This window comes from Miscanthus floridulus, chromosome 11, assembly GCF_019320115.1.
Source record: "Miscanthus floridulus cultivar M001 chromosome 11, ASM1932011v1, whole genome shotgun sequence".
Taxonomy (NCBI): Eukaryota; Viridiplantae; Streptophyta; class Magnoliopsida; order Poales; family Poaceae; genus Miscanthus; species Miscanthus floridulus.
This window is the reverse complement of record NC_089590.1, coordinates 86,714,637-86,741,083: the sequence shown is the minus strand read 5'-3', so window position 1 is coordinate 86,741,083 and position 26,447 is coordinate 86,714,637. Positions and strand designations below refer to the sequence as shown.

Sequence of the window (26,447 nt, the reverse complement as noted above, 5' to 3'; positions counted from 1 at the left end):
TGTTTTATAACTTTCCACCTCTATCAATATAAAAAATACATAAAGTAGCCTCTAAATTTGCAGTTAAGTTACCCACCTATTACATTTTGGCTGAAGTATTATGCACTCTATATTTTAACAAAACAATACTACTACACATATACTTCTATGTAGCGAAATCCAATATCATGAGTGTTTGTGGGCATGCTGAAATGACATTTAATATTATTGTAATAACTAAGAGTGGAATCTAGAACCTAAGATCCATATTTTAATAGAATAAAAAATTTGAATAAAAGATACAACAATCGCTAAAAGTTTCAACTTACACGTGTATAAAAACATGCAATAGCCAGTTTCAAAAAAAAACATGTAATAGCCCATATGATCAAAAGTTGAAAGCCAAACTATAGATGGTGTAAAAAAATGCAACAAGAACAGATCTAGCTTAAGTTTTCAACTAAATATGTATTAAAAACCTACACAGGTGGAATACAAAGGATGAGAAAACACATATTTGAGTCAGGACACATCCATGCTGACGACTCCGTTCAATTCGGTAACTTGGTCAAAGCTAGATCGACCAGTTTTTTTCCTCTTCCCCTCGCAGTTCCGGCTCGCACATGATGTATTAAAATTAAAATTAAAACCCAGGTTCATCGAAGCATCGGGTACGGGGCTAGGGGCTATCTCTAGTTGACTTGGCCCTTGTTTATTGTTTAGTTACCCAAAATCCAAACTTTGCCACTGTAAAAAGAAGATTCCTCGTCACATCAAACTTGTGGTACATGCATGGAGTACTAAATGTTGACGAAATCAAAAACTAATTGTACAGTTTGGTTGTACTTTGCGAGACGAACGTTTTGAGTCTAATTAGTCAACGATTGGACAATTATTACCAAATACAAACGTAATGCTACAGTGTACTACAGTGCTCTACGAATCCGGCGGCGCCAACTTCGGCGGCAACTAAACGGGGCCTTGACGCAGCAGCGGTCACTCATCTGCAACTGCAAGCCCCAACAACCCCTGACGTCTGCTCTTACCACATGGGCAGTAAGTTCGTTTACACTCATATTTGGCAGGGTTCTGGTTCATCTGAAAATGGTTTCGACTCTGACTTTTCTGAAGAAGCAGCTTCTCTAGAGGAGCTGAAGCTGTTCTGAAAAACGTTTGACAAAACGGCTCATTCGTACTAGACGGCGTGAACCCACAGTAAGAAGCCGCGCGAAGTTCGTTTTTGAGGCTTCTCCTGCGTAGGCAAAAAATGACTCCGGCTCTTGACCGGCTCCCTATACGAAGTCCTTTCCAAAACAGATGTTTGGCACAGCTCCTGCAGGAGTCGAAGCTGAAGGCCCTCCAGGATGACTGCCAAAGAGGCTCTATCTAAGAAACAGAATAATTACTACTCGCGTAGGGTGTCGACGAAGATCATTTACGGTGCGTTTAGTAGAGATTCTTGAGACGTCCTGTTTCTCTCAAGAAACGACAGAATGAATGAATCTCTACCAAACCAAAATTGTTTCTAGAAAAAGAAAGGAGGAAACCTACCAAATAACGATCTTAATATTCAAAATGAGAACCAAAGATGTTTATCTGATTCACACAAGAATCATAAACCAGAAAAACATGCTCACCTGAGAATTGAATCAGTTTATTTATATAGAAAAGTTTCTTTAAAAAAAAGAGTTAAATGCACAAGAGGTCCATAAACTTATCGTGGGGTGCTATTTAGGTCCCTAAACTTTGAAATGTATTTCTGGGTACGTAAACTTGTTGAATGATACACCGTAGGTCTATAGTTGCCACGTGACGAAAAATTATGCACTCACCCCCTGAAAAGTATGCCCCCTAAACAGATCAGCCCCTGAACCGAACCTCCTTCCACCCGCGCTGCTCTCCGCTGCTCTCCAACTTCCTCCCTGCTTAGGCGCGCTGTGCCCCCGCAAGAACACGAGTCTGAACTGGTACTTCGCCAAGAACGAGCACATGACGGTGGCCAACTGCATCTTCAGCGTGGGCAGCGCAGTGGCGCTGGTGACGGGCGTCCCGCGCGGACACAAGTACGAGCTGATGTGCACCACGACGTGGACGACGCGGCCATCAACGCAGCGCTGCAGATGGAGGACGAGGAGGGCAACCTAGGCATGGCGCTCACCAAGGACCTGGTCCGTGTCGTCGACACAGCGCTTGGGAGGCACATCACCGCGCTAGGTCCGCAGGGTGCTGCCGGTGTCTGAGATGCTCCATGAGCCGGCGCCCGCTGAGCAGGGGCTCGAAATATATATATATATATATATATATATAGGCTGGATGAAATGGACGCTAGTACGCGGTGACGCACGTCGTCGTTCCGTTCTACCACGTCGCAGACGACGATCTTTCCCCTCACCTCGGCACGCTTCAGCGATGGTGCCGCCCGCGGTGGACGGCACGTGCGTGCCGTGCCCTTCATAGTCCCGCAGTGACGACAGGTTCGCCTGGCCCGCGTGCTGGCCGGCGCCCGACGCCCGACGCCCAGCACGGCGAGGCACATGGTGTTGGTGCCGAGCAACGCGATCGTCCTGCTGACGATGACATAGAGGAAGAGCGGCCCCAGACCGTCAAGGGCGCGGACGCCTCCCTGGGCAGGAAGACGAGGTCGTTGCGGCAGATCGGCCAGAGCTCCACGGAGAAGGCGTCCTTGAATTTGTTAGGAGCATGGAGGAGTGCGGAGGTGTAGGGCCCTGCCGCAGTCGCAGAGGCACTGCCGCGGGGACTTTAGGTACGAGAAGCACGCTGGGCAGCGCACTACGTCGGAGTGGCGCCAGCATCGACATGACTAGCAGCGACGCCAGCATCGCCACGAACATCAGCGGCAGCTTCGTCTTCTCCGTCGGGGACTGGTCTATTTAGTGGGCATATTTCTTAGGGGTTTCAGTGCATAATTTTCTGTCACGAGGCAGCTATGGACCTACGGTGTATCATTCAATAAGTTTATGTACTGGCACCCCACGACAAGTTCAAGGACCTCCCATGCATTTAACTCTTAAAAAAATCATAACCTTGTCAAACACACCCTGAAGTCTGACCCGGTTGAACATTCCCTCCTCCAGTCCTCCTCTCCGAGATGGGCTTCGGCCGCTTCAGGTCCAGGGGTAAGTACGAAGTTTAGATGCACCAATACTGTAGGGGGACTTGCTAGCGCCTGGACATTCGATCTGGGAGCTAGCGTCCGGACGCTGCCCGCATAGGGAGGGAGCGAGTGCTTAGCGCGTTGGGCTCGCCCCGAGCACACCAGCAGTGAGCCCTGTGCTGCCACGGGCATCGTCCGCGGCGCCGCACGCCGCCCCGAAAGTCGTCCGCGCCACCAGCTGATTCCCACACGCATCTCATATGCAACACCCGATCTACTTTTAAAATATACAGATACAGCAGTTGCAACATACAAAAAAAGACAGATAAAACACCGAAACAAGTGTCTGAAACACTTGTGAAAATGGCTGAAAAATATTTGAAAACCATTGCAAACATATGCAACATCAAGGTGAAACACATGCAAACATACGTATGAAACACCTGAAAACACTTGAAACACATGCTTGCAACATGCATGTATATGAAACATCTAGATCTACTTTTGCAACATCCAGATAGAGCACTTGCAAACATAAGTTTGGACCAGAAGAAACATTTGTGACATACACTTGAAACATACGTACGTGTGTAGCCATTCCAACATGTGCAACATCCCGATCTACTTCTGCAACGTCGATATCCAACACTTGCAACATACCTCTGAAACATCTGAAATACTTGAAACATACTCTTGCAACATGCGGTTTTCGCCCTTCTTCTTCCGTATGACTCAACACGGAGCGGGGTAACGGCCGATTCTGGCAAGCCGGCGGCCGAGGATGATGGCGCGGCTTGGCAGCGGCCAGCTGTGCCTTCGCCTGGCCTAGGCCCCGCCAGCGACGACTCCCACTCCTGGCCGCTTGGCCACACGCGACGGCTGGAAGGATCTGCCGATCTCGCCGAGGTCGGAGAGGATGCCCTCGAGGAGCAACGGGGATGGCGGCGCAGCGAGGGGGTGCGGGGACGGGGAGCAGTGCGTGCCGAGGTGGTCCATTGAGGTGGGCAGCGGGGAGTCGCTGTGGGCCGGGTAGAGGAGTGGGTACAAGAAGAAGCGCGTGTGCTCTCGTACGACCAGGCAGCGGCTGCGTTTTTTGTCTGAAGAAAGGATAAGAGGAGCTAATGTTCAGGCCCGCGTGTAAGAGAGAGGGAGGGAATAAGTGAGGTGACCGGTTGGGCTGCTGGCCATTCGACCCAGGTACAAGGATCAAGCGTGAAGCAGAGCGTCCGTATTTTTAAGATTTCAGATGTATGTTGTGTGGCATTATCGATACTGTAGTAATTGTAACGTGAAGTTGACCATCATTTATTTTTTTAAAAAAATTGGCCACCGTTTATTCATTTCTTGAGCACTAATGTAATAGAAAAGCGTGTAGTATATAGTATAGTACATCTGTTGCTGAAAATGTTGGCACGGTCGTGCAATACGCTCTATCCTATCCCACGTTGACTCGACACATGTATCCGTGGTTTTTTAGTTTTGAAATTACAGATGTGAATTGTGGGGATTTATAGGTTATAGGCGTAGTTACGTACAAGAAATTCTCCATTTACTGTAAGGTTGAAATATTTGACTCGACACATGTATTCGTGGTTTTTTAGTTTTGAAATTACAGATGTGAATTGAAGGGATTTATAGGTTATAGGCGTAGTTACGTACAAGAAATTCTCCATTTACCGTAAGGTTTGAAACATTATAGATGTATTTGGATTGGCTGTCAGGCAGATGTGGAATCATCCCAATCTAGCTTTGAACCTGACTGATTTGTTTGGTTTGCTTCATGGATTGAATCAGTACGTCATCAAGCGTGCTTGTTGGCCTTCTCGTGAGCCCACCTTACACGATATGCGGGTTCCTCGAAAAATCATCGGACAACACCGTTCTCTGTGGCATAGACATATATAGACCCATGACGGATCAAGTGATTCTGGATGGGACCAATCCATAATCCAAACAAGTCATACATTATTCACTTATAAGGCTCCGTTCAGGCGGCTTAGACTAAGCATTGTAGTAACACTGCTTACTACTATATTTACTCCTTATGTTCCAAAATAAATTAATTTCTAGAATCACTCTAAGTCGAATTATCTTGAGTTAATCAACTTCCAAATGAGAAATTGTACGCGAAGTCACAATTAATGAACAGTGATAAAGCATTTGTCTTTCATTAAAAACCCAATTCCTACTCAATTACAACCCTTTCCCGAAAAGTGATTAGTGGTAGCTGGCTCTCTAACGTGTTTGGTTTACGGCACCGATAAGTTCGGGAATGATCTGAACCTACGTTTGAACCTCCATCGTCGTTTGGTTTAAATTACGGCATAAGCGTGTCCGTTGGTTCCGCAAACAAGCTACAAGGGGAGCCAGTTGGTTACGCGAAAATTCATTGGATGGACTCGTGCGGAGCCGAACCGCGCTGCATAAACCAACCGGTAAATCAAACACGTCGTAAATCTCCGTTCCCTTTCCCACGACAGAATAACTATTTTGGTCCTTGAACTATTGCTCGAGGCTCAATTTTATCTCTGAACTTTCAAAACGGTTGTTTTTATCCTTAAACTCTACATTTAGGCTTAATTTCATCCTAAAACTATAAAGATGATCATTTTAGTCCTCAAACTTTGCATTTTAGGTACAATTTCATTAATGAATTATCAAAAATGCATTTTGGCCCAACTTCGTCTTTTGTCCAGCACCAAACACAATTGAGATGGTCACTCATCGTTAGATACAATTGTCCATAGCATCATCCTAGCTACTGAATAGGATAGCACACTTTTAACATTTATATTCATATTCTAAGATAAATATAAATATAGATCTAAATATTCTTAAATATGAATTATTTTTATCATGTGGATAAAAAATTATTTTACACAAATGGTTATTAGTTGAGCCTAACTCTAGAAGTAACTAAGGAAAAAATTATAGATCTACTATTGCTTCAATATATCCATGTATTCTTAAAGATTAAATAGCGATCAAAGTAATTGTAATTGCTCTCAAAAAATCATTTAGTCGGATATATATAAACAGTACCACTGTAAGGTAACATTAAAAATAACAACTTAGAAATATTAATGGCCACCAATGAGTTTTTGGATGAATATTATTTTTCTATCTCCAATCGCTAGTAGTGTTGGCACTCACTAGGTGCAACAGTGCAACATTCCACGTAGGACGATAGACAAAGTTGAGTTGAAAATAAAATTTTAAAGACTGAAATCCACTTTGATAGTTTACGGATGAAATCGAGCCCAAAATACAAAGTTTGAGGACTGAAATGACCATTTTTATAGTTTTAGAATAAAATTGAGCCTAAAAATAGAGTTTAAGGACTAAAACGATCGTTTTAAAAGTTTATGAATAAAACTAAGCCTCGAGTACTTAGAACATGGACAAAAGGGCTATCTTCAAACTCTCGTCCCATCTTTTCAATTACCCCAACCATTCTGTCCACCTTCACCTACGTTAATTTTTGTCAAAAAGAAAACCAAAAGTTACTAACAGTGCTATTCTGCTGCAATACATACTCCATAGGAGTACGGTCAAGTTGAAGAACTCGTGTCGTGCTACTGCACTCAGCCTGTTCGGTTGGCCGGTTCATATCGTTGCTGGTTCGTAAAAAAGTACTGCTAGCTGGTTTATGTGAGAGAAAGATACTATTCTAGTTAAAAATTTACGATCGTTATAAGCCATAGCCAAACGAACAGGCTGAGTGTCCCCGATTGGCCTGTTCGTCAGCAATGACGTCGCCCAGCTCGGACCTCCGAATGTGGCGCGTGGTCGCGAATGGGAAACCGAGACCACTCCATTTTTAAATCGGAACGGTAGAGAAGTGGAAGTACGGACGCCGGATCTGCATCAGCCATTACAGGATTTGAGGGCAGCGCTACTCCTTTTATTATTATTTTTATTAAAGATAAAGAAAAAAAGAAGGGCTGCGGTACTCGTCAACAATAACTAGTTTGGCGTTCCGTTGAACTTATCAGTTCGGTTTATTAGCCAGTGTTTTTCTTTCACAACAAATCAGTATACGCTGATGAATAAAACAAAAAGTCAATGATGGCATGAGCTTTATAATATAAAAAAAGCATGTAGTGGCCCATTGTTTATTATCCTCTTCTCCACTATCGAACATAGAGTTATAGTCTCGTAGGACGTGACATAGAAATGTCTTGTACTCGTTCTGTTAAAAAAAACCTTGTTATATTTAATTTGGTGGTCCTCTATTTTTTTTGATGTAAATTCATTTTTAAATCCTTCAAATTTATAAAATTTTGTAAGTATTTCGAGTACAAACCTACACATATAACTCATATATGTTTCTATTCTACTAAATAAGTTAAAAAGGTGTTTGTAGTTGCTAATGTTTGACCAAATCTCGTCTTTTTATGACATATTTTAGGAGGACCTTATATCTTATAATTTAATCTGGTGGTTAAATATTTGCACTTATGGAACTGGGGTAGGCCTAAAAAGATCGAATGCTGCTTAGAAAGAGTATTATTTTGTTTTGCGGAGTAAATGCTTGACAGTAAGGGCTCCTTTGGATGTTAGGGAGAGAAAAGCACGTGCTTTTGAATCCCACAGGGGATTCCTCCCCTGTATTTGACACCCACTCCCCTGCCGGGAGGAAATTCCCGACGACCATTTGGGAGACATGGGGATTAAAATCCCCTCCAACTAAAAAAATCAGTAAATTCAGAAAAAAATCAAAGAATTCAAAAATGTTGCTCCAATCCACAAAATTAGTACCATGGATATAATTTCTCTAGTACTACATATTAAAAAGGTCATCTACAAATTCACTTGTCACAACACTCTTGCACTGATAAAGTAATAAAAAAACTGCCTAACTTGATCCAAGAGAAGGCCCGGTCCTCAACCAAGGATGAACACAGGTTAAACTGACAAGGTAATCAACAACTAGACAAGTACAAAACTACTGAAATGTCCACTTGCAGCCATCACAACCAGCAGGACAACAAAAGAGCCCTCCTCCCCCTGCAAATAGATGAAAGGAGAAGTTATTATTGATTGAGAACACAGGATAATGTGGTAGAAATCTGGAAAAAAAAGTCACATAAGCTACATGTTAACAATCTATTACTTTAACTGTGAGGCAATCACGGTAAGCTACCATCAAACTATGACTTGATGAAAATTCAGCAAGGTCCGAAACTGTGCCTACTGTAAAAGCTAACCACTAGCTGAAAAAGAACAAGGAAAAACTAACTGAAGTGTACTAAACACAAGCTGCAAACAAAGAGGAACCAAATGCACTACCACTAGCTGACGAACTACAGAGCAAATACAAGACATTTAGATAGACATACTGCTACAGCTAGGACAAAAGCAAATTCAGGTGAACTAAGTACGTGCTGGAATTAAGAGGAACAGGCAACACTATTGCAAGAAAAAATATAATCACACAAGTTCAGACCTGTACCGACAACGATAGGAATACAGAGAAGCTTTGAACTGACTGAAAAACGGAGAGTGCAGCTAATTCAGACAACTTACAGAAACAGAGATACCAATGCAGAACTGCTACTGCACCCTGAATGCATTTCAGAAAAGATAAAGGAGTACAAGAAAAATAAATACTGCGTACCTCCAGAACTCAACGAAATCGAGTTAAACTCGACTGAATGAAAACTGAATTGCAGAACTCAACTTATGTATTTATAATTTTAAAAATTAAGCTAGTTGACATAACCAGCTATAACCTACGACACAAACTGAACTGCAGAGAGGTCAAGTTAGACTCCAGCTGCAACCAGCAAGAACTAAACTAGATCTTATTCAGAAAACTAAATCAGACAAATGCACAAGAAATATTTTAGCTAAATGCATAAGAAATCAGACTAGATCACATGTAGCAATACTAATTTCAGCAATACTAATTTATCCATCTCATGTAGCAGTACTAAATCAGAAACTATTTCTTGTGATCATCGGAAGAAACTATTTCTCCATCTATTTATTTGTGCTCAGATGTACAACCATAATCATTAGTGTATTAGTAGCAATATACAGTACAGTCATCAACCGACCTTCATCGCTTACCTCAGAGCAAAAGATGATACTTATTATCCATTTAAATGACAAGAATCATTCACGCATTAGAGAAAATATGAATTGGAAGTAGTATTTCCTTGTTGAGCTATTTCAACAATTATTTCTGAAATGATAGACTTATTTTCCCCCTCTTAGTACTTAATTATATCAATAACCAGCACTCTGATTATCAGATGGCATAAAAAACTTACACAAGAGCATTAAACTTTCCAGCACATGGAATCACCTAAAACTAGTAATCGAAGAGAGGTAACAATGTAAAGCAGGCAAGCAGGTAATAGAGGAAGGTTTCATACATTTGTTAGATCTTCAGGTTAAACAAATTGTAGTGGGGTGGGGAGCAGTGGTACAGATTTCTTAAAATTTATTCAAACTAAAAAAAATCAATAGAAACTGTAGGGGTTTAGGGGGCTCTTGCCAGATCTAAACTCACAAGTACACACTAGGGCTAAGAACATCAGACAAGCAAAGAAAACACTACCAGGCCCTTTAATTTGAATGGGGAAAATAGATCTCAGTAGCTCACAAACAAGAATACGTAGTACAAGGATTGTGCTTGTACCTCGGATAGGGTCGGAGGATGGCGAGGGGAGGGGAGCGGCGTTTCTTTCAAGCGGATGGAGTGCGCGGCGTTGCTTCCCGGCGGATGGAGAAGTGGCGCTGCTGGTACGAAGGGAATCAGGGCGGTGAGCAGAGGGGCGCCGGCGTTTCTTCCGGGAGGATGGAGTGCGCGCCGCTACTGGTATGAAGGGAGTCAGGGCCGGAGGGAGATGGGGACGAGTGGCGTACGAGACTGGAAGTGGCGGCGCTCAAACCCTAGCCGCCATGCTTCTCCATCCTTTGCGAGTCAGAGGTAGTCGACGAAACGAGCGAGCGAGGCGGAGAGGCGACGGGAGACAGAAACACGACTCGGGAGATGATTCTTTATTCCCCCGCGGATCGACGGGGAACGGGCTGACAAGGCACGGGTCTTTCTTAGCGCAAGGGGTATCCAAACAGCAACGCGGAATGGAGGAGGGTGCTGCTCCCACGGGCCTCGCGCTACCCGTGGATGAGGCGGGGATACCGGCGGTATCGGGGCATCCAAAGGAGCCCTAAAACTGTATGAGTCAGCCGCGGGGAAGCATCGGAGGGTCGCACAACGGCACAACCGGTTCCATTGCGTGAGGCTTTCTACCTGCCACTACAAGCCAGAATTCGTTAGACCTCCACGTAAATTTCCAAAGGTGATATGCCCACAATAATATCATAATCAGCCAATGATCTGTGTGTGGTCCAAAGTCCAAACACAGGCCTTGATTAGATTGTAAGTTTTTTCACTCTCTCTCCGTCACATTAAATCTTTGACATATACATGGAGTATTAAAGGTAGATAAAAAAATAACTAATTACACAGTTTAATTGTAAATTACGAGACGAATCTTTTAAGTCTAGTTAAACCATAATTAAATAATAATTGTCAAATACAAACGAAATAAACCGGGAAAAAAAAAAGGCAAACGGCTGCGGGCAGCAGCCACCATCTCCACTGACGAAACCAGCCAAGTACTGTACGTACTACTACATTTTTCTCTAGGTCTTGTTTGGATTTCAATTTTTTTCACTCTCTCTTCGTCACATCAAATCTTTGAACACATGCATAGAGTATTAAATGTAGATAAAAAAATAATTAATTACATGGTTTGATTGTAAATTATGAGACGAATCTTTTAAGCCTAGTTATGTCATGATTGAACAATAATTGTTAAATACAAATGAAAGTGCTACAGTACCAAATACTGATTCCTAACAGCGATCTAAACAGATGATAAATAAAAAAAAAAAGGGTTGGTAGAAGAATCCAATTCAAGCGCCGGCGCCTTCAAATCCAAACCCATAAATCTCATTAGGAGTACCAGTATTCTCTAACCACTTCCTCCGCTCTTTCGTCCTTCCCACGAAGGCGAGTGTGGTGCCCTGTGCCCGCCGCGGCGTGGGATGCTGACGCTTCGTCTCCGCCTCCGCCTCCGCCTCCGCCACCGCCTCTCCTCCGGTTCATCCGCCGCCGAGGTGAGCGCTCCGTCCCGCCCGTGGATCCTCCCGATTGCGAGCCATGCTATGGGCTCTTCCGCGGCGTGTGTTCCTCACTTCCTCTGATTTCGATGCCTTGTCGCGTAGCCCCTGTCGGTTTGGGTGGCTCTCGTTGGGCGACCTCGAGCGCGCAAGAGATAAACCGAAGTTTTACCGGGAAAGTTGTTGCGGGCGAGTTTCCCTTTCCCACATATTTTGTGGTAGCCTCTGCGGAGGATCTCGCGAGGATGGACCATTCACGGGCGCGGATTCTCGATTCTGTCGAGATGATAAAGCCTCGTTGTTAATATCGCCGTTTGCCCTTTTCGTGCCTGGCGTGTCTTAGTGGACTAGTGGAGTGGGCATGTGACGCCGCTACCGCTGCCGCCGCCGCAGCACCGCTCGTTCGTCAGAATAGTATAGGGTGCAGTTGCGTGGAGATCCACCCGCTCGTGGATCGGCTTCTCCTTCGGCTTGCAACTGGCAAGTGATTATGGCCTTGGTTGGATGTGTTCTCTCGGTCCATTTAGTTAGTTTTGGATTCGTGTGTTTCGTGCTGTGGTGCCCTATCCATCCTTGACTTGATGAGGTGATGATTCTTCACTTCTTCAGTATGCTGGTCGATTTTTGTTGAGCCGCACTCGTACCCAATTATTAAGCTGGGTCCAGTTTTTTTTTTTTTTTTTTTTTTTTTTTTTTTTTTTTTTTTTTTTTTTTTTTTTTTTTTGGGCATCAACTGAATCTCCATGCCGTCGTCCCTCGGAAAGTCTGCTTCTGTGTATACCTTCATTTGGTGAAACTATCTGCATCAGAGTACTTAGAAACCGAAGTGTTTGTTCTAGTTCATTTTTGGGTTAGTAGATAAGTTTCCTGTTAGGTTGGTGTGAATGACAGTGCTCATTATCTGGATTATCTCTAATTTCATTGGTTTAATTCTTGAATTCAGAAGAACATCAGAACTGATTGAAGAACAGGGTTGGTAAGTGGAGGGAGTGAGATGGGGTTCGACCCACTGGAGTGGTACTGCCAGCCGGTCAAGAATGGTGTGTGGTCGCTTGTGGTGGAGAATGCGTTCGGCGCCTACACTCCGTGTGGTACTGACACCCTGGTGGTCTGCATCTCATACCTCGCACTCTTTGGTGTTTGCTTCTATCGTATATGGAGGACGACGAGGGACTACACAGTGCAGTGGTACAAGTTACGTTCACCATACTACAACTACCTGCTTGGACTACTTGTGGTGTACTGCATAGCAGAGCCGCTTTATCGGATTGCCACTGGTACCTCCATCATGAACTTGGATGGGCAGACTGGCCTTGCTCCATTTGAGGTGAGAAGGATCTACATGACATTGTTATCAAGTTCTGCTGAATCCATATGCTGATATGCTATTGCCCCCGTACAAGTATGTTTGCATAGTGCCAGTATGATCACTAGATTGTAGGAAGTACTTTATGTGATTTGCAGAAATTATTGCTTTTTATATTCATTCTGACAAGTACAGGAAGTATATCTTTTCTTTGGTGGTACTTCTCAGCCCCATTGTAAAGATTGCCAAGTTGGAAAATACTATCCGAGTAATTTGAATGTGTGCCCTTGGCCCTTGCTCATGTCATCGTCATATCGGACAGTAGTTTCCAATTTGTACATATTATGATGGCAGGGACCTAATTTTCTCCTTGATTTTGTTACCACTATAACTAGAGTTAACTTGCAATGTGCAGAAAATGCTGATAGAGTATATAACCTTTTGTAATTTTTGTCCCTTTGGGTCATTTAAAAATCTGTATTTCTACAGATTGTCTCATTGATCATTGAGTCTGCTGCTTGGTGCTGTATGCTTGTAATGATTCTGCTCGAGACAAGAATTTACATCAATGAGTTCAGATGGTACATTCGGTTTGTGGTCATTTACGTGATGGTTGGTGAAGCTGCTATGTTCAATCTTGTGCTCTCGGTGAGGCAGTTCTACAGTTCAAGGTACACTACATCTGTAACATTTATTTTCTTGATGGGACCTTTATTGGTCGTGACCCTACTTTTTTGTCATGTTAGCACTTTTAATATTGGCTAACTTTGATATCTTTTTTCCTATTCAGTTCAATCTTTTACCTATACTGCAGTGAGATTGCATGCCAGGTCTGCATCTTCATTTCTAGTGTCCAATAACCATATTTTTATTAGCACTCAGTACTCTCATACTGAACCTTTATTTTCTACAGTTCTTGTTTGGAATTCTCATGGTGGTTTATCTGCCTAGCGTGGATCCATATCCGGGTTATACCCCGATCAGGAATGAGGTGCTGGTTGATAATACTGATTATGAACCTCTTCCCGGCGGTGAGCAGATTTGCCCTGAGAGACATGCCAACATATTTGCCAGTAAGTGATTAGAAGTTGTTGCACACTATCATATATGCACACAATTAACTTTCTATCACTGTTCAAATAATGACAGATTTTGCTATCTTGTGACTTTGCTAGGAATATTCTTTTCATGGATGACTCCTCTAATGCAACAAGGATTTAGAAGGCCCATTACAGATAAGGATATCTGGAAATTGGACAGCTGGGATGAGACTGAAACTTTGTATAGCCAGTATGTTTTTTTTTTCATTTTCCTTGTTAAAATGTCAAATTCTTGAGCCTGCAAATCTTAACGTGGCAATCCTATCTCAGATTCCAGAAATGCTGGAATGATGAACTTCGAAAACCAAAACCTTGGCTGTTACGAGCTCTTCATAGTAGTCTTTGGGGAAGGTATGCACATTCGACACCCGATACTTATACATCTGATTTGATGTTTCTGCCTATAGTGATTAGTTATTTTCATTTTCAGGTTCTGGCTGGGTGGATTTTTCAAGGTACATTTTCTTTAGATGATGTGCCCTGTAGTTTCCTTTCAATACTTTTGTGATATTCTCAGCAGCTCATCTTTTTTCGCTCTCAACTTTGTAGATTGGCAATGATGCTTCTCAATTTGTTGGTCCACTTGTATTGAACCTGTTGTTAGAGGTATGCCTTCTCATTCCATGAATTTCTTCCCCCCGCCGCGCCCCCCCCCCCCCCCACACACACACACCGTTAACAGTGCTACTGATGTGCATTGATTGTAGAACAGAATGTGTGATTATGCATATCTTAGCGCACCTTTATTTTGCTCTTTGCACCAATAAACTTTCTTTTTCTTTTTTTTTGACAGTCTATGCAAAAAGGTGATCCGTCTTGGAGCGGGTACATCTATGCTTTCTCGATCTTTGCAGGAGTGGTATGGATCATTTTTGTTTCCTGCATGTTGTGCACCACATTTCTTTGTTGTTTCGGTGTAGTTGAACGAACAATTATAGTACTTACGACTCTTTTCATTTTCAGTCACTTGGGGTTCTTGCTGAGGCACAGTACTTTCAGAACGTCATGCGTGTGGGTTTCAGGTTGAGGTCCACATTGGTATGTGTTTCTTTTAGGATCCTTTCTTTTATATGAAGAACTTTTATTGTCCTTCTGTAAGAGGTTGTACAGTAAACAGGCATCCTTGAAAATTGAAATATCTTGTTCTACTTTCTTGAGACCACTCTTACTTTTATTTAGGTTGGCTTGGGGATCACAATTCCTGGTTTGTGATAACATGTGGATTCCCTACAAAGCCTTTTAGTCCAAGCAGATTGTGGTAGGGAACTTAATGACATAATTGAGAGTGTTTTTGCAAATTCCCCCTTAACATCATAGAATAGACCTGGTTTCGTTGGTAATGATATTAGTTTAATGTGAATTCATCTTTAGCATCTAGAATACAGACCTGCTATTAGGTTTCTACGTTAAAGGTTTTGTATTCTTCTTTTAGCTACAGTCATCAAAGTTTTCATCGAAATCTGACCTTTTGTTCTTGTACAGATTGCAGCTGTTTTCCGCAAGTCTTTGCGACTAACTAATGAGAGTCGTAGAAAGTTTGCTTCTGGGAGGATTACCAATTTGATTTCAACTGATGCGGAGTCCCTTCAGGTATATTTTTGTGTTAGACTGGCTCAATGTTACAAAGGATGGAAGGACTGAAGGAAGGAGAAAGTACCATGTGTGGATGCCATGCATGCTGGCCATTTATGGCTTTCTGTTTTGCACCCTTCTAATTTAGATTTGTACCTTGCAGCAAGTGTGCCAGCAGCTTCACAGCCTATGGTCTGCTCCTTTCCGCATTGTTATTTCCATGGTCCTTCTATATGCACAGCTTGGTCCTGCAGCATTGGTCGGTGCACTTATGCTGGTTCTTTTGTTTCCAATTCAGGTACATTTCTCTTTGTCAATATGCATTCCTGGAATTTCTGGCATTGCATATCTAAATGTGTCTACACCGTCTGTTTTAGTGACAGTTCCAATGTTACTAGTGAATTGGCTTCTACATTTGCTAGAGAAAAGATGTTCGCTATGTACAAATCCTTGAGGACATTGGGGTTGATATAGGAGCCTTACTGTAATCATGCAGTTGTGAAATTTTGATTCAGCTGTTGATATTGTAGTCCCTTTTGGCTTGCACCTATTCGTGCTGTCAGCAATCAGCATGTATGTTTTCTTAGCAATCCTTATGACTTTGTTCAGCTCCTATTTAGAAATATCAATTAGAATTTATCTGTTAATATGTTGGGATTTCTAGGAAGAACCACTGGTTATAGTCTCTGTATGTCAAAAATACAACAACAACAACAACAAAGCCTTTAAGTCCCAAACAAGTTGGGGTAGGCTAGAGTTGAAACCCAGCAGAAGCAATCAAGGTTCACGCACGTGAATAGCTGTTTTCCAAGCACTCCTATCTAAGGCTAAGTCTTTGGGTATATTCCATCCTTTCAAGTCTCCTTTTATTGCCTCTACCCAAGTCAACTTCGGTCTTACTCTGCCTCTCTTCACGTTACTATCCTGGCTTAGGATTCCACTACGCACCAGTGCCTCTGGAGGTCTCCGTTGGACATGTCCAAACCATCTCAACCGGTGTTGGACAAGCTTTTCTTCAATTGGTGCTACCTCTAATCTATCACGTATATCATCGTTCCGAACTCGATCCATTCTTGTATGACCGCAAATCCAACGCAACATACGCATTTCCGCGCCACTTATCTGTTGAACATGTCGTCTTTTCGTAGGCCAACATTCTGCACCATACAACATAGCAGGTCTAATCGCCGTCCTATAAAACTTGCCTTTTAGCTTCTGTGGTACCCTTTTGTCACATAGGACACCAGATGCTTGGCGCCACTTCATCCACCCTGCTTTGATTCTATGGCTAACATCTTCATCAATATCCCCGTCTCTCTGTAGCATTGATCCTAAATATCAAAAGGTATCCTTCTTAGGCACTACTTGACCTTCCAAACTAATATCTTCCTCCTCCCGAGTAGTAGTGCCGAAGTCACATCTCATATACTCAGTTTTAGTTCTACTAAGTCTAAAACCTTTGGACTCCAAAGTCTCCCGCCATAACTCCAGTTTCTGATTCATTCATGTCCGGCTTTCATCAACTAGCACTACATCGTCCGCGAAAAGCATACACCAAGGGATGTCCCCTTGTATGTCTCTTGTGACCTCATCCATCACTAAGGCAAACAGATAAGGGCTCAAAGCTGACCCTTGTTGTAGTCCTATCCTAATCGGGAAGTCATCCGTGTCTCCATCACTTGTTTGAACACTAGTCACAACATTGTTGTACATGTCCTTAATGAGCCCGACGTACTTCGTTGGGACTTTATGTTTGTCCAAAGCCCACCACGTAACATTCCTTGGTATTTTATCATAAGCCTTCTCCAAGTCAATAAAAAACATGTGTAGGTCCTTCTTCTTCTCCCTATACCACTCCATAACTTGTCATATTAAGAAAATGGCTTCCATGGTTGACCTTCCGGGCATGAAATTCCAAATTATAAGACGTTTTGGCTTTTCTAGATACAATTGCTTTTACTATGTATCTAGATCTAAGTGCATAGCAAAAGCTATGTATCTAGAAAAGCCAAAACATCTTATAACTTGGAATGGAGGGAGTAGTTATTTCACACTTCATATAGATGAAGTGGTCCTGGAAGGCTGGAACTAAAATTTTAAAAGCTTTATGATGTATCTGTTCATTTAACGGCCTGTGTTTTTCCAGTCAAGGTTGATAACACAGATTGTATGGTCAGTTTGTTGTTGTAGCATCTTCAGGACAATCTATTTGTAAATTTTGACACATCTCTGTCAAATAAGTTGTGGTTTGTGAAGTTTCTTTAAGTTTACTGCTTTTAGCTTTCAACATAGATTTGCCTGGTTAATCTATTTGTATTTAATTTTTCAGACAGTAATCATCAGCAAAATGCAAAAACTTACTAAGGAGGGGTTGCAAAGGACCGACAAGCGAATCAGTCTCATGAATGAAGTATTAGCTGCCATGGATACGGTCAAGTATGTTATATTCACTTTTTTGTTATCAGGATTAGTAACATTTAGTTTTGGTTATAACTGTTCCAACTTCCAAAAACTTCATTGTTAGGTGCTATGCTTGGGAGCAAAGTTTCCAGTCAAAGGTGCAGGACATCCGCGATGATGAACTTTCTTGGTTCCGCAGGGCTCAGTTGCTTGCTGCGGTATACTCCTTTAGTTTTGCAATAATTCCAAGATTGATGTTTTTGTACATAAGATGACTTGTACGAAGTTCTGTCGTGCACCATGTATGTGCTTTCAAAATTAAACTCAAGTTTGCACTATTTACCATTTTTCTTGCTTGTTGCAGCTGAATAGCTTTATCCTGAACAGTATACCGGTCGTTGTCACTGTTGTTTCGTTTGGTGTATATTCTCTACTGGGAGGTGATTTGACACCAGCAAAGGCGTTTACTTCTCTTTCATTATTTGCAGTCTTAAGGTTCCCACTTTTCATGCTCCCGAATCTGATAACTCAGGTATGTATGACACTGTCTTGTTTTCCTTTTATTAAATTATCTGTAAAGCTACTTGGAAGTTACACAGCATTTCTATTTCTATATAAAGTAGCTTCTTATGTCCTTTGATAATTGTTTTCCCTTTGTTCTGCTTTCATTTGGCTTAGAAAAGTTAAGCGCTAAATATTTTTCAATTTTTGGCTTAGAAAATTTATCCGGCTAAATTTTTGTCTGGGATTTTGATTCTAACCATTGATGGCTTGTTTTTCAGTGTTGTTTTTCCTTCAACAGTGATGTTTGGTACTCACAGTTTCTTAACAGTATTGCTTTTCTTTTTAAATTCAACAGGTGGTTAATTGTAAGGTGTCATTGAAGCGTCTAGAAGATCTCCTGTTGGCTGAAGAGAGATTACTTCTGCCAAATCCACCTATTGATCCTGATCTTCCAGCCATTTCTATCAAGAATGGGTATTTTTCATGGGAATCAGAGGTAGTAAATTCATGTTTCATATATTTTTATTTACTTGCCACTTTCATTTATTTATTCTTCACTCTTCGAATTGCTGCCCTTAGGATTTATGGTAGTTGATTTCTTGTCCCCTGATTCTCTAGCCATCAGATATTGAAAAATATGTCATTAGCACAACTCTCTTCAGGTAGGTCTGAAATGGACAGTGAATCAAAGTATTTATAGGCTATCATGCTCCATGGGCAAGAGTAATCTGGACTAGAGATAGAAACTTATTACCAAATAGCCCATGTTGTAAGATAGCTAAAAGAAGATGACATATGTTGACGTCTTCCTAGTTGATCATAGGACTCAAGTTGCTACTCTCATTGCCCCTTATAGTCTTATATCAAAATCCTTTTTGCCAATATGAGTCTAAAGCTATCAATGTGAACTTCATCTGATTTTAAGATGCATATTAAAAACCAAAATTTTGAATGTTGGCAGGCTCAGAGACCAACTTTATCAAATGTAAATCTGGATGTACCTGTTGGAAGTTTAGTTGCAATAGTTGGAAGCACCGGTGAGGGTAAAACTTCTCTCATATCTGCAATGCTTGGAGAAATACCACCAGTATCTGGATCAGGTACCTCAGTGGTCATTCGTGGATCGGTGGCTTACGTTCCTCAAGTTTCCTGGATCTTCAATGCTACCGTGAGATTCTCTGCTGCTTTGTTGTGTCAAATCAAACCATATATAACTTCTGCACAGATCTAACCGTGACCCCACAGGTACGGGACAATATTTTGTTTGGGTCTCCCTTTCAACCCCCACGCTATGAGAAAGCGATTGATGTCACTTCATTGCGGCATGACCTTGACCTACTCCCAGTAAGTTCTAAATACAAGTATTCCATCTTCAATGTTCAGATGGAAATTTTGGAAAATTATGGCATCCATTTGACGAAGAAAGAGCTTCCTGGAGAACATGTTCCTTCATTTGGCATGTTATAATCCAGTGATGCCTTTGTATTTTTCTAATACTGGTGCATGATGTTTTAATTTGCCACTGCACATTAATAAATATTGGATTTGATTATGCTTGCTATCAGGGAGGCGATCTGACAGAGATTGGTGAAAGAGGAGTTAATATTAGTGGAGGGCAGAAGCAAAGAGTTTCAATGGCAAGAGCTGTGTATTCTGATTCAGATGTGTACATATTTGATGATCCACTCAGTGCATTAGATGCTCATGTTGGCCGTCAGGTGCATTCACCATCTTGTTTGTGCTTTCTATTTTTATGATCTATACTCACATACTGAAAAGGACGAATCATCGACAATGTTCTGATCCTTATTATTAGGTTCTCTTTACCTTAGGAGGCATGGAGACTAGTCTGGACAGGATAACAGGATAAAAATTAACTCTTGCCACCTAGAACCCAGATATTAATAACAACTTAGTTATGTTCATTGACACATGGACTTGTGCAAACTGAAAAGTATAAAGTAATATCAACAAACACCGATGTATTGCTGCCTGACAATACATAATAGATTCATCATTCACATTAATTACTTGATTCATAGTTTATACAACTTATCTCAAATGGCTTTCTGTGGATATTTCATGTATCACACATCATGTAATAATCATATGGTCTTAATGTCACTGTTCTCCTAAACGGTCGTTTAGCCCGTTTAAACACCATGTAAACGCTACACGGTGGTGCGCCGTTTCCGTTTAATCACCCGTTTACCCCGTTTAATTGGCCGTTTAGCCCGTTTAATGGGACGTTTTGCCCGAATAATGGCTAAACGGTAGGTGACCGACTGTTTACTGTTTAGCGTTTAGGAAAACACTGCTTAATGTGTTGCACTGTCTGGGATTAGTGATTGCAATTTAGGTTTCTGCTGTAATAAATATTTAGGCTTTCTGCATTGTGTTCTTTTCCTATTTTTTCTTTATTCTTAATTTACTCCTGAGGTTGAGCTCTAGAATCTTAGTAGTCTTGAGTGGTTAGAGGTCGTGTTTTTTCTTCAGAGTGGCACGCCTGAACTTTTTTGCCCGGTGTGTGTGTCCAGTGTATTGGGAGATGCTTCTTTAGCCTCTCCTTTGTATTATACTATTATTTCTTCTTCCTTAAATGAAATGATACGCAGCTCCTTCGTTGTTTGAAATTTTTTTTTTACTCTTGCCGACAATTATCATTGATATTAGTACATGTGCAGGTATTTGATAAATGTATCAAAGGGGAACTACAGCATAAAACCCGGGTTCTTGTTACCAATCAGCTGCATTTTCTGCCATATGTTGATAAAATACTGCTAATTCATGATGGCGTAATTAAAGAGGAGGGTACTTTTGATGAACTTAGCAACAGTGGGGACCTCTTCAAGAAGCTCATGGAAAATGCTGGAAAAATGGAGGAACAGGTGGAAGAGGATGAAAGTAAACCAAAGGATTTTGCAAAACAAACTGAAAATGGGGATGTTATAATAGCTGATGAAGGTTCACAGAAGAGCCAGGATAGTTCTAGTAAAACTAAACCAGGAAAATCTGTGCTTATTAAACAAGAGGAAAGGGAAACTGGGGTTGTCAGTGCAAAGGTCCTTTCACGGTAAGAGAATATTCTGTGACTGTCCTTAATCCTTTGAGGTGTATATAATATAAAGCATGATTTCTGAGTATTGTGGTCTGATCTTCGCAGTTACAAAAATGCACTGGGAGGGATGTGGGTGGTGTCCATACTCTTCTTCTGCTATGCACTGACTGAAGTTCTTCGCATTTCAAGTAGCACATGGTTGAGCGTTTGGACTGATCAGGGTTCTCTGAAAATTCATGGCCCTGGTTACTATAATTTGATCTATGGGATTCTTTCATTTGGGCAGGTATTTCTACCCATTGTTTACTTATTCAATATTTTGCACCCTCTTTTGTGTCAATGATTAATGGGATTTTGAGTTAATAAAGTGGAACTTTTGGTTTAGGTTCTAGTCACTCTCTCAAATTCATACTGGTTGATTATATCAAGTCTTCGGGCAGCCAAAAGGCTTCATGATGCCATGCTCCGATCAATATTGAGAGCACCCATGGTATTTTTTCATACAAACCCACTTGGGCGGATCATCAACAGATTTTCGAAGGATTTGGGTGACATTGACCGAAATGTTGCTGTATTTGTCAATATGTTTATGGCACAAATATCTCAGTTGCTCTCAACTTTCATTCTCATCGGTTTTGTCAGCACCATGTCTCTTTGGGCTATCATGCCACTCCTGATTTTGTTTTATGCAGCCTACCTCTATTACCAGGTATGACAACCAAAAACTACATCGCTAAAATCAAAGTTTGTATTATGGAACACATGAAAATAAGCACCACCATGACATCCACATGCGAATGACTAAAAACCCAAGTTACATCTCACCCAGAAATAAGCTGTCAGTCACCACAAAACCAAATAATTTCATCCCATCTACTAGTATTGCATGAAACAAGTTGCACAGATTAATATTGATTAGACCAGTCAGGCATTTATGGAAGGAAAAGTTTTCATACGCCTACTTCCCTCATTCTTTCAGTCTTATAGATGAATCTATCGTTACTTTTTGCCTTTGTTGACACTTTGTATTTCCATCTTCTCAGGCAACATCTCGCGAGGTGAAGCGTCTGGATTCCATTACCAGGTCTCCTGTGTATGCTCAGTTTTCAGAGGCTTTGAATGGTCTGTCCACAATCCGTGCCTATAAAGCCTATGATAGAATGGCAAACATCAACGGGAGATCAATGGATAACAACATTAGGTTCACACTTGTGAACATGAGTGCAAATAGGTGGCTAGCTATTCGTCTGGAAACATTGGGTGGCATCATGATATGGTTTACAGCAACTTTTGCTGTCATGCAAAATCAACGAGCAGAGAATCAGAAGGCCTTTGCTTCTACAATGGGTCTTCTTCTTACTTACACTCTCAATATTACCAATTTACTCACAGCTGTTCTTCGTCTCGCTAGTCTTGCTGAAAATAGTTTAAATGCTGTTGAACGGGTCGGAACATACATTGAGTTACCTTCAGAAGCTCCTCCTGTCATTGAGGATCATAGGCCACCCCCTGGTTGGCCATCATCAGGTGTCATCAAGTTTGAAGACGTCGTGCTTCGATATCGACCAGAACTTCCTCCTGTTCTTCATGGCATATCTTTTGTTATTAATGGAAGTGAGAAGGTAGGAATAGTTGGCAGAACAGGTGCTGGTAAATCTAGCATGCTTAATGCTTTATTCCGTATTGTGGAGCTTGAACGAGGGAGAATATTAATTGATGATTGTGACACTTCTAAGTTTGGAATTTGGGACCTGCGCAAAGTTCTAGGAATAATACCACAGGCACCAGTTCTATTCTCAGGTGTGTTAGTGAAAAATACTCCCTCCATTCCAAATTATAAGTCATTCCAAGAATCTTGGAGAGTCAAAGCATCTCAAGTTTAACCGAAATTATTGAGAGAATTACAAAGATTTAGAACATCAAATAGGTATACGATAAAAATATAATTAATGAAGAATCTAATGATACTTAGTTGGTATCATAAATGTTATTATCTTATCGTATAAATTTGGTCAAACTTGAGATGCTTTGACTCTCCAAAATTGTTGGAATGACTTATAATCTGGGATGGAGGGAGTACATGTTAGCTGCTAGAGTTTTTTTTTTTGTAACTTGTGTTTTCTAGCTCTTCTTTTGTGGCTAATGTTTATTAATGCCCTTTCAGGTTCTGTTCGGTTTAATCTGGATCCCTTTAACGAGCACAATGATGCGGATCTCTGGGAGGCTCTGGAAAGGGCTCATCTAAAAGATGTTATAAGGAGGAATCCTTTAGGATTAGATGCTGAGGTATGCAATTTTCATGATTTTATTCATGGAAGTTCATGACTATTGATTCTCGGTTGTCATTTTATTTTACAAATGGTATACGTATATGCTTGTACAAATATTCCACTTTTTTCTTACTAAACGCAAGGTAGTCTTCAGTGGTCAGACATGTGTTAGCATTTGGTATACTTTAATTATCAGTATTTTATGAGTGATGTCGAAGGACTTTGTTTTGTAATGTCAGGAGGAATCACTAAACAATATAATTGTGTTTTAGTCCTATAGAAAACAATCCTAAATTCAGTCATTAGATTTGTATTAGAGATTTTTCAGGTTCCTTTTGGGGTTTAGAAAAAACTAGACCAACCTGGAGGAACTATGTGGCATTTTATTTAGAAGAAAATAGGCATCCTAATTCGCCTTGACGAGGACCACACCCTTGACCAACTGAGCTAGCTTAGCTTTTTCTCTCTCTCTCTCTTGGGGTTTAGAAAGTTTTCTGTAACTTGAGTTTCACTTTATTGACACAGGTCTCTGAAGCTGGTGAAAATTTCAGTGTTGGACAACGGCAACTGTTGAGCTTATCTCGTGCATTGCTAAGAAGAGCAAAGATACTCGTTCTTGATGAGGCAACAGCAGCAGTTGACGTGCGGACTGATGCTCTTATTCAGAAAACAATCCGAGAAGAATTCAAAAGTTGCACAATGCTCATAATTGCCCACCGTTTGAACACAGTCATTGACTGTGACAGGTTGCTTATTCTAAGTGCTGGTCTGGTATGTTCTAACCTTTTGTCTTCTTTTGTTCTGCTTGATTCTTATAATAGCTGTATGCTAACATTTTCATGTCATGTGCTGATTATTGTATGTTTCTAAGTTACAGTACTTTCAGTGTCTCTTACGGATAACAGTTCTTTAGTCCGTATTAATGTTTTTTTCTGTATCTGTCTGAACAAATACTAAATTTGACCATGGTGAACTAGTTCTTAGGTTTTCATAAGACTAGAATCAAGACTAAAGAAACTATGTATCACTGAGTGTTCTTTGTCATGTCTCATTCATGTTGTATTGGTCTTTATGTTTGTTGTGTAGCATTAATCGTGATATTTTCACCAGTGAGGTAACTTTGAAGTAGTCATTCCTATAAATAGATAATACCTAAATCAAAATTACTTCACACTTTGTCCCAACTTCATATTTGTTGGGAATTAAGTCTTGTAATGTTGTGTTTCAGGTTCTGGAATTTGACTCTCCTGAGAATCTTCTAAGCAATGAGGAGAGTGCTTTCTCCAAGATGGTGCAAAGTACAGGACCTAGCAACGCAGAATACCTCAAGGTAATTTGCATCGAGTACTGAATCTATTCTAATCTTGCCATGCAGTCACAGTGACAAGGACTATTGCATGCCTGCTTGCAATCCTGTCATGCCCATCTGTGCTAATCTGCACCATACATCATGGCTTGAGAAGTTTGCTAATTCATCTTTCTTTGTGAATGAAAAATGGTCAACAGAGTCTTGTATTTGGAAGTGGAGAAGAGAGGTCCCGGAGGGAAGAAATCAAGCTGCAAGATATCCAAAGGAGATGGGTTGCATCTAACCGGTGGGCTGAAGCTGCCCAGTTTGCGCTTGCTAGAAGCCTCACATCATCACATAGTGACCTCCTTTCACTAGAAGCTGCAGAGGGAAATAATATTCTGAGGAGAACAAAGGATGCTGTAATCACTCTGCAAAGCGTACTAGAAGGGAAGCACAATACTGAAATCGATGAATCTCTAACTCAGTATCAGGTCCCAGCTGATCGATGGTGGTCTTCACTTTACAAAGTGATCGAAGGTATGGTTGGTTCCAAGTCACTTTTTTTTCTGAGTAGCTTTGGCAGCTCTCTTTCAATCATGCTTTGGCCTGTGTGTAATGTGTCCAAGAATGATAATGCTAACTGACCTAAGTAATACTCCCTCAAGTCACTCACAAATGAGTGATGTTTTGGATAGGATCAGTCTTCAGTAAAAACCAATTAGAAATTAACAAACACGTCTACCCGTATCTTGCATTTATATCCCATTCCACAATTCTATGAAATTTGTCTTCTATATGCCATGCCAGTCTACTTTGTTTCTCAGCTGTATGTGATCCGAACTAGCAATCAAATCTGGGGGAAAAAACAGTTGCTCTGCTTATCAACAGGTAGCTTTGTTGTGATTTTTTCTTTGACTCAATTTGTATGTATCTTTCAGGCCTCGCCACCATGAGCAGATTGGGCCGCAATCGTCTGCAGCAACCTTCTTATAATTTTGAGAACAACGGTTCTATTGACTGGGACCAAATGTAGATGTAGAATTCTGGAACACAGCAGCATTGTGGAGTAGGCTGGAGGTGCCGTTATTTCTGGCGGATTTGATTACTGCGGTGTGTAGGTGATGCTGCAGCAACGCATAACGTGCGAGCTTTAAGTAGTAGATTCACAGTCCTGATTCCTCTGAAAATGAATAACGAGCTAGTTTTGCCACAGCAGGACGATTCCTGTACCGTCGTCCGCAACGGTTTGTAATTTCTCGCGGACAGTTACGACACGATTGTATGTCGGGTTTTGATAATTTGTGCCAATGCAATTTTCAGTTTTCACGGACAGTTCTTCTATTGAAAAAGACAAGTGTATGTGAATGGTTAGCATCTGGCTATCGGTATCATGTGGAGTCGTCTTCCTGCACCTGAGAACGAAGCAACCTTCCCCCTAACAATCGCCTTGTAGCGATCAGAAGTTGTTCATCTTGGAGTTTCAGTTTTCAACTCCCTCCTACGTAAGCGTCAGCAATGGGCCAAGGCTCAGCACGAACCGCTGGAGTGAACCGACAGACAGGCATGAAAATGCAACATTGGCGAGATTAAAAAAAAATAACGCCTTGGAATTCGGCCATACCATTTGTCCAATGCAGTACTAAAGAAACGTGCTGTTCCTATAAGGCTATAAGCCTATAACGTTCGGCCATCCTAAACTCGTCCAATATACTA

At 41.4% G+C, this 26,447-nt stretch overlaps 1 protein-coding gene across 2 annotated transcripts; it reads left to right on the top strand.

Annotated features, from left to right (window-relative positions):
* The first annotated feature begins 11,026 nt into the window (after positions 1–11,026).
* Positions 11,027–26,095, top strand: LOC136491467 (ABC transporter C family member 2-like). 2 transcript variants are annotated; one of them, XM_066487777.1, is made up of 29 exons: positions 11,027–11,230; positions 12,177–12,560; positions 13,029–13,210; positions 13,330–13,369; positions 13,453–13,612; positions 13,715–13,829; positions 13,910–13,990; positions 14,070–14,094; positions 14,189–14,245; positions 14,433–14,498; positions 14,603–14,677; positions 15,122–15,229; positions 15,375–15,509; positions 17,541–17,647; positions 17,736–17,829; positions 17,976–18,143; positions 18,471–18,611; positions 19,077–19,283; positions 19,361–19,459; positions 19,681–19,833; positions 20,800–21,188; positions 21,279–21,459; positions 21,559–21,882; positions 22,217–22,973; positions 23,338–23,459; positions 23,969–24,214; positions 24,672–24,773; positions 24,950–25,271; positions 25,673–26,095. In XM_066487777.1, the coding sequence occupies exons 2-29, from the start codon at positions 12,228–12,230 to the stop codon at positions 25,765–25,767; spliced, it is 4,884 nt and encodes a 1,627-aa protein (XP_066343874.1). In that variant the 5' UTR covers positions 11,027–11,230; positions 12,177–12,227; the 3' UTR covers positions 25,768–26,095. The 2 variants fall into 2 exon arrangements, with proteins under 2 accessions (XP_066343874.1, XP_066343876.1); XM_066487779.1 differs by lacking the exon at positions 11,027–11,230 and adding an exon at positions 11,410–11,713.
* Positions 26,096–26,447: the final 352 nt, after the last annotated feature.